Source organism: Poecilia mexicana, unplaced genomic scaffold (assembly GCF_051168715.1).
Source record: "Poecilia mexicana isolate PSO_F unplaced genomic scaffold, ASM5116871v1 scaffold_4, whole genome shotgun sequence".
NCBI classification, from domain to species: domain Eukaryota; kingdom Metazoa; phylum Chordata; class Actinopteri; order Cyprinodontiformes; family Poeciliidae; genus Poecilia; species Poecilia mexicana.
The window spans coordinates 19,885,370-19,902,525 of record NW_028263373.1 but is presented as its reverse complement, the minus strand read 5'-3'; the positions used below and the strand labels follow the sequence as shown (position 1 = coordinate 19,902,525).

The 17,156-nt window shown below is 38.9% G+C and overlaps 1 protein-coding gene across 1 annotated transcript in view; it reads left to right on the top strand.

Moving 5' to 3' along the window:
- The window catches only part of gmds (GDP-mannose 4,6-dehydratase), a 164,884-nt gene that overhangs the window by 36,971 nt on the left and 110,757 nt on the right, over nt 1–17,156 (top strand). Inside the window, exons 5-6 of the mRNA XM_014981198.2 lie at nt 8,594–8,786; nt 10,173–10,277. Coding sequence (XP_014836684.1) covers nt 8,594–8,786; nt 10,173–10,277 — 298 coding nt within the window. The remainder of the gene's footprint in view (nt 1–8,593; nt 8,787–10,172; nt 10,278–17,156) is intronic.

Below are 17,156 nucleotides of genomic sequence, written 5' to 3'. Positions count from 1 at the left end.
GTAAACAGTGCGGGATGGGATGTTTGTGGGCGCTGCCAGATGGAAAGGAGCGTGGTGGATGCTGGAGAGGGAAAGATGTTTGGGAATGATGGAGTAAAGAGGGGGAGTTGCTAGAGAAGAATGCATCAATTTAAGTCATTCTGAATCATCGCCTCTGTTATCCAAGTATTGTGCACATCACAGCTAAATTTTTTTTTAAAGAATCAATATTTGCATAGAATTATCAAAATGTCTTTTTCTATAACAACCACAACTATTTATCTATGTATTTATTTCAGTCCTTGTATACCAGTAATATTATTGGTGACAATTATTTAATTCATCCTAACAAAAGCTTTAGAAAGTTAAACGGTTAAAATTGAGATGTTGATTTATTTTTTTTCCCAGTTAGTAACTCTTAATCATTAGTAATACATTTTTTAACCAGTGTCTTCTAATGAATAAAGTCTTCACTTATTAGCTTATTTCAGTCACAAAATCCATTATTCACTTTAACGATCTGATTTTCTCTGAAAGCTGCCATTGAAAGCTGCCATACCCAAAGGAGCAGTCACACATTAGATTTTTGATTGAAAAAAAAGGCCAATCATCTTAGTCCCTATAACTGCTTGCACGTTTTATGTGGATATGTGGCTGCATGTGCATGTGGCCAAATTTTAGAAACAAGCTAAATAACAGTGACTCAAACAAAGAAAGGTTTGAGTGATGGTGACACTATTACAAACCTCTCCTGAGATCTCTGTTGTGAAATTCTTATGAATTATCACAGATACCAGAACCCTACCTGCATATCCTCACATAATGAGGACTGCTCCACTGAAGCCTCCTGGGCATGACCTCAGCTCACCGCTGTGGGACCTGTTGCTATGTTTACGCTTGTATTTGCGATTGTAGGGTAGCAATGACTGATTGGTGGTAAATGTCTGCAGGGAAGATGTGCAGACTGAGGGAAAGAAAGAATGTGAGGCTTCTTCTGTTCTTGAATGACTTTTCCAGGGAGTTTCTATTCCTGGCTCTCTGATCCGATGTTAAAGGAACGGAGTGTACGAATCCACCTCTGCTGTCTGCTCTTCAAACGCTAAAACATATTATCTTCGAATAACCAGCAGTGGACGGCATTATGCACAAAAGGAGATCAAATTGAGACATGAAAAATTTGTTGCCATCATAAAGCCTTCTGGCATAAAAGTGGTTGACTTTTATGCCAGAACCAACCTGGTTGGTTTCCTTTCATTCATTCAGGGCTTTCAGAGATAATTTAAAACACTCGTTAATCGTGTTGCTGTCCATTCGGCCTTGCGTATTTCTGGATCCTGAAGTCATTTGTCAGCTGTTTTGTCTGGCCTGTGGTTTTTTTGCTTTTAGTGTGCTGAAGAGGAGTTTCAAATTATTGTTCTACATCTGTCCATTAAAATAAAGCCATGATAAAACTTAGACTGTTTTGTTTTTTTCTGTGTGTGCAAAAAAACAAGCAAGCCTAAATGCTAAATCTAAGTCATCAAAACCACCTACATGAAACATCCCTCATAATCTGTGCTTTAGAGTTGAAATGAAGCTGTGGAGTGAACAACCGCCACCAGTTCAGATCACGTCATCGATCAACAATAATGCGTGCAGACACCCAGAAAAGGAGTGAAAAAGGTTAAGAGGAGCGCCGCGAGGCAGACGGGGACTTTCCAGACGCATTGTCAAAAATTCTGAATTTGACAGTCAATCTTCAAACTTTCTCTCTACCTGCCCTGACATAGTCTGCTCTCACTGCTCTTCTCTCCACGTCTGTCTTTCTATCAGATTCACCTGATCTGTGTACATATTTTTATTCATTACCATAGCTGCAGCAACACTTGCACTTACTGAGCAGAAGACGCCTGTAATTAGACAAAAAAATGTAGGGATTGAGATGTGATTGTAATGATGAGTGAACATCAGAGGGGGGGATTAGAGGGTGGATGCATGTTCTGCCATGTGGAGAGCCAAGATTTGAAAAATTAATGTTCACCGAGAACTCTTTTATGTTTCAAGCACTTAAGTTTATCTTATAAATCCCATCTCCCAAGCTCTCTTTAAGTAGTTTTGTGCTTAGCATCACATCATACGGCTGTGCGAACACTGAATAGGCACAAAAAAAGAAAGACCCGAACAAATGAGGGATGAACTCTGTTTTAAAATCACGTTGCAGCAATTCATGTCTTTGAATTGCTTCAAAGACATGGTTGCCACAAAACACAAAAACCATAATTTGTGAAAATTTCCACCTCAAAGCTGATTTAAAGCCAGACTGAGACTATAAATAGTTACTGTTTGCAAACACTCTGCACATCTTCCTCTTTTTAGCACACGTGAGGATTAATAGCGGCAGTAAATATCGGACTTTCTCTTGCTGCAGCAGACATGAATGAATCTATGTGGTGAATTGCTGTATTTATTTTGCGGCACATAGATAGGTTCTGGCTCACATTCATACAGCCCAGAAGGAAAAGTGCTGCGTAGGAGGATTTTACATAAAGGTAATTTTATTTCTTAGTGCAAAATACACATGTGGACAGAGCAGAGAAGACCCAAGAAAAACTTACAAACAGTCCAATAAATTCTAAAAATTTTGTGAAAGTGAACGGAAACTTTATCGAATCACAAACCTCATTTAAAACCATGTTTACCCGAGCCACCAGCTAACCTGTCAGCTTAAATTTATTGAAACGGAACCAAGAAAATATTTGTTTTTATAAACGACTCATTTGGTATAATTTGGAAATCGCTTCACCTATTTACTTAGTTTGTTGTTGCCTGAAATTAAATGCAATTTGAAGAGATGACACATTTTAGCGTAAGAGAAATAAGAGCAAAAAGAAAACAAGTCTCTCTGTCACAACACTCTTCTTTGTCATTGAAAAGATAAAAAAAGCTCTTGAGATATTTGAAGCACTTCAGCTATGTTATCGGAGGAGTTCTTGCAGCACGGATATTCTATAAATAACTTCACTGTGGGGACTTCCTTCAGGTGCACTTTAATTAAAGCTCATTAAATCATGTCACTGAGGCCATATTTAATCTTAATGCCCCAAACATTTATTTATGACCAGGATTTTCATTTTGAAACTCTTGGCATTTGGTTGGTATCTGTTAGTCGTGTGTGCACTGTACACTGATGCTTGCTGAAGGTCTCCTCAGGTATTCATGCCTGTGGTTTCACCTGATATTTATCAGACTGGGGAGCGGTACTGCGCGTTGTGACCCATTTAAGCGGCACTTGGTTCCCGGCGGCAAAACACCGGGGGTGGGGTGGAGGGGGGTACGGGGGGGGGATGCGTTCCAGCTGGATGATGCAATGCTGCGTCCTCGTCTCGGTTATACTCTCATGTCACTCACTGTTCATATACTTCTCTCACCGTTTGAATTTCTTTCATTTCTCATTGTGTCTGCATTTTAGGGAAAGGCCATTTGGCACAGTGCGAGGGGGAAAATACAGCTCTCGTGTTTTTGTAAAAGGTGTGTGTGTGTTTATGCACAGTGACACATTCCAACAAGATGGAGCTCGAGGCGCAGAGATTCCCTCTGGAGTTTCATCACAACACAGCGGTTCATGATGATGGAGATGCTGCACTGTTTGCAGAGAGTGAGCTGTCAGCGTGGGCTCGCATACAGCGACAGTAGCTTAGGCTACAGCTTTGGAAAACATGGAAAATTCGTGTCTCTCTGGCCTCCTACGTTGATGCTCTCGTAACTTATTGTGACACTTGTTGTTGACTTTGAGCTGCCCTGCGTGGGTTTGGCTCTGTCCTAAAGGGAACTCAGTCTGTTTGTCTTTGGGGAAAACACAACTGCTCTAATTTGGGTCGGCCTGTAACCTGTTGATTAAAGGTGTAATTGTCTGTGGTTTCTCTCCACAACCTCCCCTTCTCACACTTAAGCATGAGCGCATTTTTTTTTCCAGATCCTGCCACATTTTCTTCCCTTTTCTTTTCTCCACCTTCAGGATTGATTATTGTCTTTTTCTTTCCTGAGTTACGTAAGTCGGAAAAAAATAGCAATGTTTGCAAGAAAAAAAGAAAAGGTCTCGGGTGATCAAGTCAGGAACATTCACATATCAGCTCAGATCAACATTTGTGCAACATTTTTATTGGATGCATAGAAAGTTTTAAGACAAACCCAGAACAGCCTTACTGACCTTAAACTGCCTTTTGTCCAGTCTCACATCGCTGCATGTTTACTCTTGTTGTTTCAAAGCGCAGACTGATAACACAGGTGGTTTATTGGATTTATCAATGAACTTATTGTCTTCTTTCTACTTTTTCCTTTCCCATGTTCCCCTTTTCTTCATTTTCTTCCCCTTTTCTTTTTCTTTCACCACTTCCTTGTCCAATGTCACCTGTTCATACTTCTATTCTTTCCGTTTTACGTCCCCTCCATCATTTTGACCTTCTGCTTCTCTTTTTGTACTCTCTTCTCCCTGTTCTTTTCTGTTTTTTCTCCTTCTCCTTTACCCTCCAATTCCTCTTTCTCCTATTAATTTTCCTTTGTGCTTCTTATTCATTTTCTCACCTCAGTTTTCCTTATTTTCTCATCTCTCCTTTTTCACTTATTCTTATTCTGTCTTTTTTTATACTTTTTTGTCTCATTTCCCTATTCCTCTGTTTCATTTTGCTGTAGTTGATATCCTTCCATTACTTTATATTCTGCTTAAAGTCCTATTTTTCTTCTTTTTCTTTCTTGTGTTAACTTTCCTTTGCCTTATTCTCTTACACCTTGATCTTTATTTATTTATTTCACTTTCTTGCCTTTCCTAGCTTTCCTGTTCTTTTCATTCTCCTCCTCCTGTTTTAACTTTATCATGTCTCTTTTTTTGTTCATGCTTTCATCCTCCTCATTCTCACTCTCTTTATTTTTGCCTCTTGCTTTGCTGTCTTGGATTGGCTCACAGCCTTTCGTAATTTATAAAGCACTTGCAATATTTGTTTGGTTAAAATTCAACAACTAAACTTTGAAATTTAGGTTGAGTGCCTCTTTTACAACATTGCAAATCTTCAAAAGTTCTGGCATAATTCTAGAAACTCCAGCTGTCTCCTTGTCCCAACCGTTCAACCAAAACTTTCACCCTTGATGACAGGTGACAATTTTTTAGATAAAATTAAATGCAAAATGTTTATCAATGCTGTTCATGATACTCAGTACAGCATTGATTAACATTTATTATGAAAATGTTGGTCAGAGTCCACCAGAACTTGCTGTCTGCAAATGGCTGAACAACAAGCAATATGGGATTGTCATCCTTAATGTTTAACATCAAAATCCAGTTTCAGTTGTATGAATAATGTCTTCATTATTCTCACTACATTGCAAGCAAATGGGGAAGATTTTTAAAAAAGTGTGTGTTTGTTTTTCCCAGTAGTGGAACCTGTGAAGACTAGAATAAGTTAAATACGTAATAGATCTACACTTTAACTCCCAATTTTTAACAAAGTTGCTTGTCTTGTTTTTCCACCCTAAAAAGAGAAAATGTATAAAATGCATTATAAGAAGCTCCAAACATTGGTATCCCTGATTAATCTATGTAAAATTCTGAATGACACGGTATAATACACGGCTCACATTCCTTTAAACTCACGTACACCTGTGTATATACGACTCAATGTCTCCATTTGTTTCTCTCTGGACGAAAGCGAAGGCCATGGCTAAATTAATGTAGCTCATATTTATACACGTGTCACTACTCTTGGGCACATTGTCAGTGAGCACACACTTGCATACCTTCACACACTTATGGAGTCACATTCCACAATTTCAGGCATGCATTTCAACAAGCCCCTGTGTGAGCACGAAAGAAGTGAAACCGCCAATTGCAGCACATGTATCCTGTACATTTAGAAGCCTTTTAAATGGATGCTTTGCTGTCAGACAAAATGTTTGCTTGTCAGTGGACCCCCCCGATTCTGACAGAGCTTGGCTGACTTCCCAGAACAGAAGAATATTTGGCAGGTTGTCTGAGAGGCCAGGCAGTCACAATGACACTCTCCCCAAACACACACATTCTTCGAGTGGTGTACGCAAACGTCCGTCCTCGCAACCGTGATCGCTCAGGCTGGACATAACATAATGATAGAGAATGGAGGCATTAAAGCAATTTGTTTCATTTAAGTTGTCAAGAAACACTAGGCCACGGCCTTCTCAGCTGGTTTTGATAGACGCTGCATGTGTGTCCCATGCACTTCATCTCTGGAGGAGAGCTGAAGGGAAACGCACACTGTGATGTGTGTGGGAAGGAGTTTTTATTGTGGGATGTAGTAGCATAAAATAAGAGTGGTTTTTACCCTCTGTACGTGGTTGTGTAGTGTCACATCTTTGCGAGTCTCGTCTTTCAACTGTTGAATCAAAACATTTATGTTTGTCTGCTAACACGAACTTCTGATTTTCTATACTGCACTTGCTAGTAAGACTCAATGCGGATTTCAAAAAGAGACTATGAATGAGTAGATTTAAAGTCTTTTGGGAACAGTCAGTTGAAATAAGTTCAGTGTTTCACACTGGACAGATTGTAAATGGTAACTATCCTATACTTTTACATCACTTTATCCAGTTCAGAAAACCCCAAAGCGCTTAAAACTACATTCAGTCATTGAACACTGATTGTTGTTCAATTTCCGTCTTACAGAAGTGAGACTGCAAAATTGGCTTTGCACTTGCCATACTTCCAAAATGGTCAGATTTCAGAAGGGATGTGGTGTTCTTCACAAATCTTCTCTAACAAATCTCTGCTATCTTTGTCCAACACATTAGTTGCAATTAAATGCAATAACATAGGTTTTTGAAATGTCTATGAAAAATTTAGAATTTTCATACTGTATATATAGATTCATGTCGAAATACACCGTCTTTTTTTCTTTTTTTTTTGTCTAGTAAGTGAGCAAACATGCATTAAGCAAAAGTGTTTCATGGTGTTGTCAAGTCGAACACAATAACTTGGACCCCAAACAAGGCATTTTAAGATGCTTTGAGTTTTTGTTTTTACATCAACAGAGAACAACATGCAACAGGTGAAACAGATTAAACAATCTGCTAAATCTACAAAGGAAAACAGCTGTTTGACGCGGCTCCAAGAAAACCTACAACTCTGAAATAATTCCCAGATAAAATTCAACTTCCGTCTGTGAATATCGTGTAAAACTGCATCCGTTTGGTTTCGTATCCAAATGTTTCAAGTTTTGCGCCACCCTCTTGCGTTGTGAGTGTACATGGCCGTTATGTAATGTGTGCTGTGTGTCTCTGTATAAAGTACCCTCTCACTTTCTCTTCTAATTGATGTAAATATAAATGAAAATGCCAGAATGCAAAGTAAAAGCATGAGTGGAGCGTCACAGGTAATTACACTGAGTTGCAGAGTGTGATTGAACTTGATTAAACCTCCTCATGGTGTGTGTGCACGTCATGAGGGAAATAGAGGCCCAGTGTTCTCGGATCCCAGCTTTAAATAAGGGGTCTTTATCTACTCATGTGTGCGTGTGGGTGTGTACGAAGCGCTGGTGTGAACACACTAAAGGGTTGGAGGTTTTTTTCCCCCTCCATTTAGATGTGGCCCACGCGGCTCGCACCAGGTGTGGTGACCACTAACCAGCCTGGCTTTTAACCGTCACGTCTGATTGGAAGCTTGAGGCCAAGCTGGCACACACTCAAGCTTACGCACTCGCAGCACACGGTGTCAGGCCTTCTCAAAGCCATTTCCAATTTCAACTTAATCTCCCACAAAGCGTTTATTAAGTTCACTCTTTTCACCATTTGCAGTGGAAGGAGGGATTCTGGGAGTTGTTGTAGGAATTTTAGAGAAAGTCTGATTTGCTATTGTCTCTAGAAATGCCTTTTTTAGTTTAAAGTACATTTTGTTTAGCATTATTTTTGGGGTTGTTTTTTGAAAATTGTTCAGTAAAAGCTTTGTGTCATGACCCAAACAGTTAACATATAAGAATGTGATTAATTTCTATTCTTAATGTGTCGTATTATTGTAGCAACAATGTTTGTATATTTTTTTACAGTAATAGTCCTCTACATTTATTTAATTAAAGGATGTAACGGTTGTTTTGTCATTTTTTCAATTGTACAATTGTATATTCAGGGTCAAATGTACAACAACCCTGAATATACAAACAAATTAGTTGCAATGGTGTGAACCAACAGCCTATAAAACCAGAATGGAGGAAAAGTAGTTTTTGTACTCCTAACTGACAGTACAAGAAAAGTTTGCTTTTAATGGCAGGCAGTGAGAAAAAAAGTAAGTTTTTGTTCAGTGTATGTAAATTCAACTCTATGTTTGACCCTCATTTCACAGAACTTTTTTTAAATTCTTTTGGATATCCAATCTTAAGTACAAAGTGTGCACATATCTTACAAGTTCATGCATAGTGATCATGGATGGTGCAAAGGAGACATTGTTTCCTTGGTGCATTCTGATATTTTTCTGCCTTCATTTTGAATTTTACAGCTCAAAACCAAAATTCTGATTTATTGTGTGTTCTGCAGGAACAAGCAGAAACATCAGTGTTTTTGGTACAGTTCTTATTATTGGTATTGAAAATGTCTCATTTTTTCCCCCTCTTTTTGTTCCCAGATTTCCTTTGACTTGGCTGAATACACAGCTAATGTGGACGGTGTGGGCACATTGCGTCTCCTGGATGCAATCAAGACGTGTGGTCTGACCAGCAGCGTCAAGTTCTACCAGGCTTCCACCAGTGAGCTGTATGGCAAAGTCCAGGAGATCCCACAGAAGGAAACCACGCCTTTTTATCCCCGCTCACCTTACGGTAACGCTACAGACTCACGTGGCAGCAAGCATGAAATATGTTCTCTGTTTACATTTGTCAGGGATTGCACGTGATCATTTAAACACGTACAAATTGCATGAAATCTCTGCTGTACTTTATCTTTTTTATGAATAAACATCCTTATGAATGTGTGTGATTGAATAGAGAAGTGCTTTATAGTTCTAACTCCCTTTGAGCTTGCTTCACACCCTGGGGCCAAACGTCGGATTGAAGACTGGAGTGGCTCTCTTTTTAACAAAGACACCTTTATATCCACAGCACTCAGCACTCACTTTCAGCTTACACACACACACACACACACGCACGCACACACGCACACGCATAAACACCGGCTGCACACGTGTGTTAGCGATCAGGTTTAATGTTCTCTGTTGTCTCAGTGCTCTCCCGCCTGACACTTTCCCCATCTGTCAGCACTCAATCTGAAGCTGAATAGGAGGTGCGTACCGAGCTGCTCCTCCATTAATTAGACCTGAGAAGTTGGAGGCGGAGGTTGCTATGGCGAACTCCCTTCACCTCAAGTGTACATCCTGGCCTATGGCTTAATCAACAGGCACCTCCCTTCATTCGCTTTGGTATTTGACTCATTACAGGAGAAGGGAGGATGAGGAGGAGTTTGGTTAAAGATGGTGCTGCTCTTGGTCAATCACAGTCTCAGATTCACACTCCTGAAAGAAGGACAAGTTTTGTTGATGTTCTATATTTAACTCCAGGATGTGGTTTTATGGTCTTCCTCAGCAATTTTAATTGAAGAAGTATTTCTTTCTCTCTCTGCTTTTTACTTCACTACATTAAATACATTTTTGTGAGAGACCCTGTTTGAATAGCTCAACAATCCTGTCATATTTGAAAAAGCCTTTTCTGCCTTTGCTATGACGGGGTCATGAAAGTGTGAATCCTTGACGGAAGATAACATGAAAGTCAGATATATAAACATATTTTCACGTTTTGTGGCCATGCTTTTCAACTTTACATAAGACGATAAACACCCTTTCTCAATTTAATTTACCTACTCTTTGGTTACTTCCTCTTTTTTCTTTTTGCATTCTGCAGTTATGCTTGGTACCTGCATTTGATGCACAAGCACACACCATACCACAAAATGCAAATGCTTTAATTTAATATTATTAGTATTATTTTCAATAAGTCTTGAATGGGCAAACCAAGGACTAATGTTATACTGAGGAAGGCTGTATTTGGTACTCAATTTGTTTTTACTAACAGAGTAAAAACCTGCAGTAGGTGGACCTCCAAACAAAATTTAAGGATGTTTTTAGGCTGAAATATAAGTACTGTATATTATTTGTGTGTATATTTCCTCTTTTCCTTTACTATCTCCTGTTCCGCTTCTGTTTGTCCTCCCAGGAGCTGCTAAGCTTTATGCCTACTGGATTGTGGTAAACTTCCGTGAAGCCTACAACATGTTTGCTGTCAACGGAATCCTGTTTAACCACGAGAGTCCGAGGAGAGGTCAGTGAAAACCATGACTTCTATTTACTTTGACCTGTAAAACAATGTATCTGAAAAATATACTCTGTATTGCCAAAATTGTTGGGTTGACCATCCAAACAATGAATTGAGTCCGTCCAATTGCTTTCATATCCATATGTAATAAAACCCAGAGGGGCCAAGCTGATGACGAGGCAGATGGTACATAGAGGTTGCCAATTTTCTGCTGAGTCAACAGCTATGGTTCTGTATACTTCTTTGGGTTGCCAGTTTGACTCAACAACAGTGCTCAGAGAGATTCATTAAATGGGTTTATATGGTTGAGCAGATGCATACAATCCTTGCATCACCAAGTGAAAAGTGTCAGATCCACTGGTATAAAGTTCACCTTTACGGGGCCCTAAAGCATTCATGACATCTTCTGGAGTGACCTAATATTTATGCCTCTCTGGCAGACCCAGAAGAGTCTGGGTTTGACAATTGCCAAGAGAAAAGCACCTGTCTAACTTTTGTGTGTCAAATATAAAGTTCAGTTTAGAAAGCATTGTAGTATGGCTCTGTTTTTCTTTTTTTTTTTTTTTTTTCAAGAAAGGTACTCTTAATGTTTACAAGCATACCTGGACATTTTGGACAATTTTATGCTTTTTTGGCAGAGTTTGGAGATGGTCCCTTGTGTTCTGACGGTTTGCCAGTGCAGAAAATAAGGTTCTAACTTCAAATCGATGGAGCTCCTTTGCAATAATTTTAGAGTGGATGGTGGCCAAGACCATCTCATCCAAAATCAACACCTGATCTTCTGGAAAAGGTCAAAAGTTCCCCTGAAAACACCTTCTTATAAATGTGAAGCTGCTTTATGTGTAAAAGGGTGGACCAAAATCATACTAAATGCTTTGCACTAAGCAAGAGATGTAATTGAAGTTCAGATGTTTAACCCGAGACAAGTAACCCAGTACTTTTGGCAAAATGGTTAGATCAGTTAGACAGTTACAGTTACTCTGTTTTGACTTGTTTCAACATAATATTGCAGCCTTGAACAGCCTGATTGTTCAGTGTTCCAGATGGTACTACAGATGTTTTGAATAATTTCCAGCAGGACCAGTGAAGTGAATTCATGTATGAAGCCAGATAGGAAGTTTTGACCTAAACAGACGAACAACATCAACATAAATGCCTCAAATTCTTAACAGTTCAGACTGAATACAAGGATAATTCTTTTACAATGTTCATGTGTGACAAAATGACAAAGTGTGAAGCCCCTGACAACACTTAACCTCAATAAAACGTTAAAGCCACAATAGTAATAGTACATAGTAAAACATAAATAAACCCATTGTTAGATTGTGAAAAAGTATCCAATTACACACTCCATATAAAGTCTTAATGATCCACAGGTGAGGCTAGGTTTCTTATAGCCACTTGGCACACACTCTTACGCGTTCTGACACATAGTGAACGGTTTGTGGTCCTATTTTTAATATGTGCTGCAGGCCCTGAGGGTCGCAGGCGCTGCTTTAACCCGATTTACACGCCACTGCGACTCAAAATTAATAACACATGACTGGAGCCCTGAAACTATGCCCAGGTCAGCCGCTCAGGTGTTTATGATTTATCCCCTAATGAAGGCACTGGCCACGACCCCGACCAGGGTCAGGGGTCATCCGGTAAACTCTAATGGGTTAGCACAGACAGATAGATGTGGGAACCAGTGTGGGTTACTGGCAGTTCAGTAGAGATGATGAGGTCCCTACAGGAAGACGGTTTGAAAGATAAAACCGACAATACTTAAGATAAAGTTAGGTTTTTAATGTTGGTAAAATGTCATCTACAAGTGAATTTGTTTTAGATGTAAAACCAGTCTGAATGCTTGTGAAATCTCTGGATTAGAGATGTGCGGGCTTGTTAGACACACAGACATGACCTTTTAAGGGCAAGGCTTGCTCCCCTATGATAACATGATATCAGCTTTTTGGTTTATATCAGCTCTTTATCGTCTACCTGCCCATTTTTACCACACACACTCCTTTCCCTCTTTTTCCTCCCTCTTGTTTTAGTCCTTCTTTTTTCCTAATAGTCTCCAGAAGTCTCCTTATAGTCTCCAGAAGGCCTTTAGGTTTCACTCTTATCACCTCTATTTTCAGAGAAGTTTGATGTTGCTCATGTAGGAGGAACACAGTGCGTTCCATAGTGCAGTGTGGTGCTTATCTTGGCCCAGTTGACCAGTGTTTACCCAAGCCCCCAGGGTGCGTCATGACCCTGTTGGTGCCACACTGAAGAGACACTTGGCTCTGCGTTCTGTTACTCGAAAGATAACTCTTTTCTTTAGGAGTTTGTCCTTTTGAGGTGCAAAATCTTCCTGCCATGTTTGTACTTTGCTTTGATTGTAGGGTTGTACTTTAAATCATATACTTTGATATGTATATTTATACTTTGTGCTAACTGGATATTACAAACATCTCATTTTGGCTTTAGTGTAGTAAATGTACCATAAACAAAAGCATGATTACTAAGCAGACCCTCCAGAAGTTTTCTTTTTCATGTTGTTGTTCTTTTGTTGCTTTTCTGTCAGCAGAGCAGCATCAAAAGTATATATGAAAGCGCTAACTATATATATATATATATATATATATATATATATATATATATATATATATATATATATATATATATATATATATATATATATTTTTTTTTTTTTTTCCTGTTTTTTTTTTCCTGAAATCCTACATCATGAATATCATGGAAAAAACTCTTATGGCCCATCACAGTAAGCAAACAAGTTTACATTTCATGGTTCCATGGAGTTTACTTATCGCCACTGAACTGGAGATGACAAACCCTATGTCATCCGGACAAATCAAGCTACACTTTGTTTAGGATTGTTATGATTCCTCAGTATTTTTAACAGTTTGGTCTGCTTTAGTCTGTCAAAACTCCAGAAATGGTAAATGGTCTGAATATGTGAAGAGCATTTCTTTTTGAATGTACCACTAAAGCACTTTAGTTGTCTCATGGTCAAAGCTTAATGACTGAATGCTGTGTAAAGCTCTTTGAAGTACTCTGAACGCTGAAAGATAAAGTGCTGAAAGTAAGTATATTTACTTTTTCACAACTGCCTTCAATTAAAATGCCCCCTTTAAAAAACATAAATGAATGCAAATGAGTCTACAGTTAATAAAGAGCTTCCAGACCCTGCTTATTAATAAGCCGTAAATGCAAACAAAGCGCCGCAAAAAATTGTAGAACTCTTTCAAGAATCTACATTAACTTAGAATGCACTGCTAGTGCTTACTTAGCTGTACAGGTCATCAGACTTCGGCAGATGTGTTTTCACTAAACCTAAGCATTAACTAGAGAAGACTTTTAAAGTGGCATTATGTGTTTTTGACTTGACTTGACTTGTACGTTATGGAAATGCAAATCACTTTTCCTACTGAGCCAGCTAGGAACTAGTTGTTCAGTTCAGTGTAAAATCCATGAACATTGTGCTCCAGCAATCTAAGTCCATCTGTGTTACATCGGACAACTCCAGGGTCATCAGAGTAGTTCTGCAGATATCAGAACCCTGATCCAAAGCCTGAGGTGTAGAGACGCTACAGTCTCCTGTGATGTTCCTGTATCATTGACCACCTAGTCAGACCCAGACACACCCGCAGCAATTCAGGGGGCATGTTGGTTAAATAGTCAATAATCAAAGCAAATATGGAGACATCCACCAGTGTCTTCTGGGACTGCAGCTCAGTGGGTAGATTAATATATTCACATACACGTTCACATGCTGATGAAAGTACTAAATTGAAGCCACAGCTAAATTGAAGCCATTCAAACAAAGACACAGAGACAAGAACTAAAACATATTGAGAGGGGATTCAAACCGGCGAACAATTTGAATCCTCCCACCACAGAGATTGCCACGCTGGTAATCTCTGTGAAGATTTCCAGCATGAGAGCAATTGTCATCACTCCCCTACTTTCAGCCACACCCTAAACATTTATTTTCAGACATTTGTTGCTCTACATTTACTTGTTAACACTTTTGACAAAGGATTTACCAGTTTACCGCCACACCTCTACTGAGAACTAATTTGTTTTATTGTCTCAGTTGTGCGGTACCACCAGAAAGTATTTGTGCCCCATCAATTTTGCTATGTTTTCTGTTGTTAGAGAGCCATTTTAAGACTATTTTACGGGAAATCTTTTCAATTTATGATTTTCCTTTTTTTTTTTTTTTATCTCAAATGTTATGTTAAATTAGATTTTTTTAAAAACTAAGATCACGGATATATATTGAAATCCTTTGTTTTGACTCTGAAATTTGAGTTCAGGGCATCAGACTCTCCCTGTTTTTGTCTTAAAATGTTTTATTGGAGTCTATTTGTGGTCAGATTAGTCAATTGATCATAAATTTAAATCAAAAACACTTGTATATATCAGGTCTTACAATTAGCTGTATAAATCAATTCACAAACCAAGCAAGGAACTCAAATGAACTGTTTATTTTCTTCCAGCACACTTCTGTATAACACCATACATTTGGGGAAGGATAAAAACAAATTGCAGCACTCGGCGTCCTAAAAAGCATTGTGGCCTGTGGTGTGTTGGTCAGCAAGATCACCAAATGAGCAAGAACCCAATGATCACTTAGGTAAAGCTGTGGTGTTCTCTTGTGGAATGGTCAACCATTGCTAACAAACTCCATCAATCAGGCTTTAACGACAGCTTACTAGAAGCAACCTTAGAGAATGTCTAATGATGAGACACAACGTTCTTTGATCGGATGAAAACAAAACAGATTCTTTAGATTTGAATTGAAGAATCATATCTGGAGATAAAAAGCGACCAGTGTGAACTATAGTGGTGGCAGCACCATGCTGTGTGTGTGGTGTTTTTCTGTGGAATACATAGAGCTACCAATTAGAGATTCTTCAAAACCACCCAAAGTACCCTAAGCTCTGGCAAGGGTAATAATTACTCCTCAATGATGACAATAACTTGATGTACACTGCCAAGATGGCAAAGAAGTGGCTTCAGGAGCAGTCTGTGACTGTTACTGGTATCCCTGCCAGTGCCCAAATTTAACTAACTGAACAGCTATAAAAATTGGAATCTGTTTTTGCTAACCACTTACCCAAGAAGTAGCTACAGAAGGTTTCTCATGCAGTTAAATATTAAAGCATTGGGCCAATTATTAATAAAATATTTAACATTATTTGAATGGTAATGTAACAAAATGGGGAGAAAAGGCCGGGATTACTTTCTGGTGGCACTGTATGCTTTATGTCTGTCATATGACTTTCACTTACCAAAGACATAGAAAAACTGTCATGGTCTTAGGATATCAGTTGATCTATTTTTCTCAGAAAGTCGTGCCCACTGAAGATTTTTTTAGCATCTTCCAAATTGAAATAGTCTAACTTTGTGTTGTTGTGGTTTCTCCTCTGAATTTCCTGATCAAAATGGGAAGTTCAGAAAAGATTTCTGTTTCTTTCAGCACTGCCGATGACTTAATCCCGGCAGGAATGTGCTTCTGGTTTCTCTTACCGTTCTTGTAAACATATGAGTACTGTACCAACAAACAGACAATTTCCATTGTTCTTGTGCAGAAAGTCTGAATTGTGCAGTCGTCAAGACAAAAAAATATAAATAAAAATAAGCCAGTGTAAATCCAGCGTGAAGCAAAGCAAACAGAAGTCTGCATCTGCCGGCTAGTTCACACCGCTGATCACGACTCTCCAGTTAGCTAAGCTGTTAGCCATAACAAACATTTCTCACTTTGTTCCTGATGAGAAGGATTAGCATTAGCAGCGGTGCAAAATGACCTCCACATAACTGTGAAATATGATCCAGTGGGTTCTTTGAAAGTTGGATCAGTAGTCAAATATATTTATTTTGTCATTTTCTTCACAACCCATCACCTGAATACAACCAGAAATTAATTTTTGCCATGGAAAAAAAAAAAAAAAAAAAGACTAACTTAATTTCTACTTATCAGCAGTTTGTTGGTCAGATGATATAGTGAATCCGCACATTGTGTTTTATATGTGCGCATAAAGTCAGTGAGCAGCTCCAGTTGGAGTCTTACCCCTGGTTTATTTAGGGAAGTACCATCTATCCTTTTTCCCAGAGAGTATTGTGGTTCACGCTTGGCAGTACAGAATAATATATTGTTATGTCAGGAGAGAAGAGTAGTCAGAATAACAGTGCCGAAGTCAAACATACATACAGCCGCTCAGTCTTCACATGCCTTGGCATCATCTTTCTGCTTTTGTTGAGTTTGAGCCCAAAAGGTCAGTTTGCATGATAGATTTGTAAGAGGATATGTTTTCCATTTATTTAGAAGGTTATTTTCAAAGGAATTTTCAGATGGGAATGACTCGGTTTGTGGATTTCAAGAGGATTTGTCGGTGTCCTTTAAGGTAGAACTCAACAAGTTGGCACCTTTTGTTTTGGTCTTTAGTTTCATTTGTTGTTGATGGGTAAAAAAACTGAAAGAGCACAGCCTAAACAACAGCTGATCTATGGCCAGGTGAGCAGGGTTCTAAGGCCTCAAAGTGAAGATGATGACAGAGTCCTCTACTCTCTTTACGGCTTGCACAGATTTTTGTCATGAGCCAGGGACGGATCTGAACAGAGCTTCAGACGGATCGTATTTTTTTCTTACCTTTTACTCATACCTGTTCCTTCCCTCCAATCAGTGTTTGTTGTGCACAATCACCAAGGCGACCAAGTATCTGGATGACAGAGCAGCTTAATTGCACAAGTCAAGAGCAACGTGTTGTATCTTTTAACCTGTGCCGAATCCTCAATAGCTCTAAAGGAGCACGATTGAACTTCAAAGTAAGTCGAGATTAACTTTTTAAACTGTTGCATTTGTGCGCCTACATTTTTCACTTAGGTTCCCCT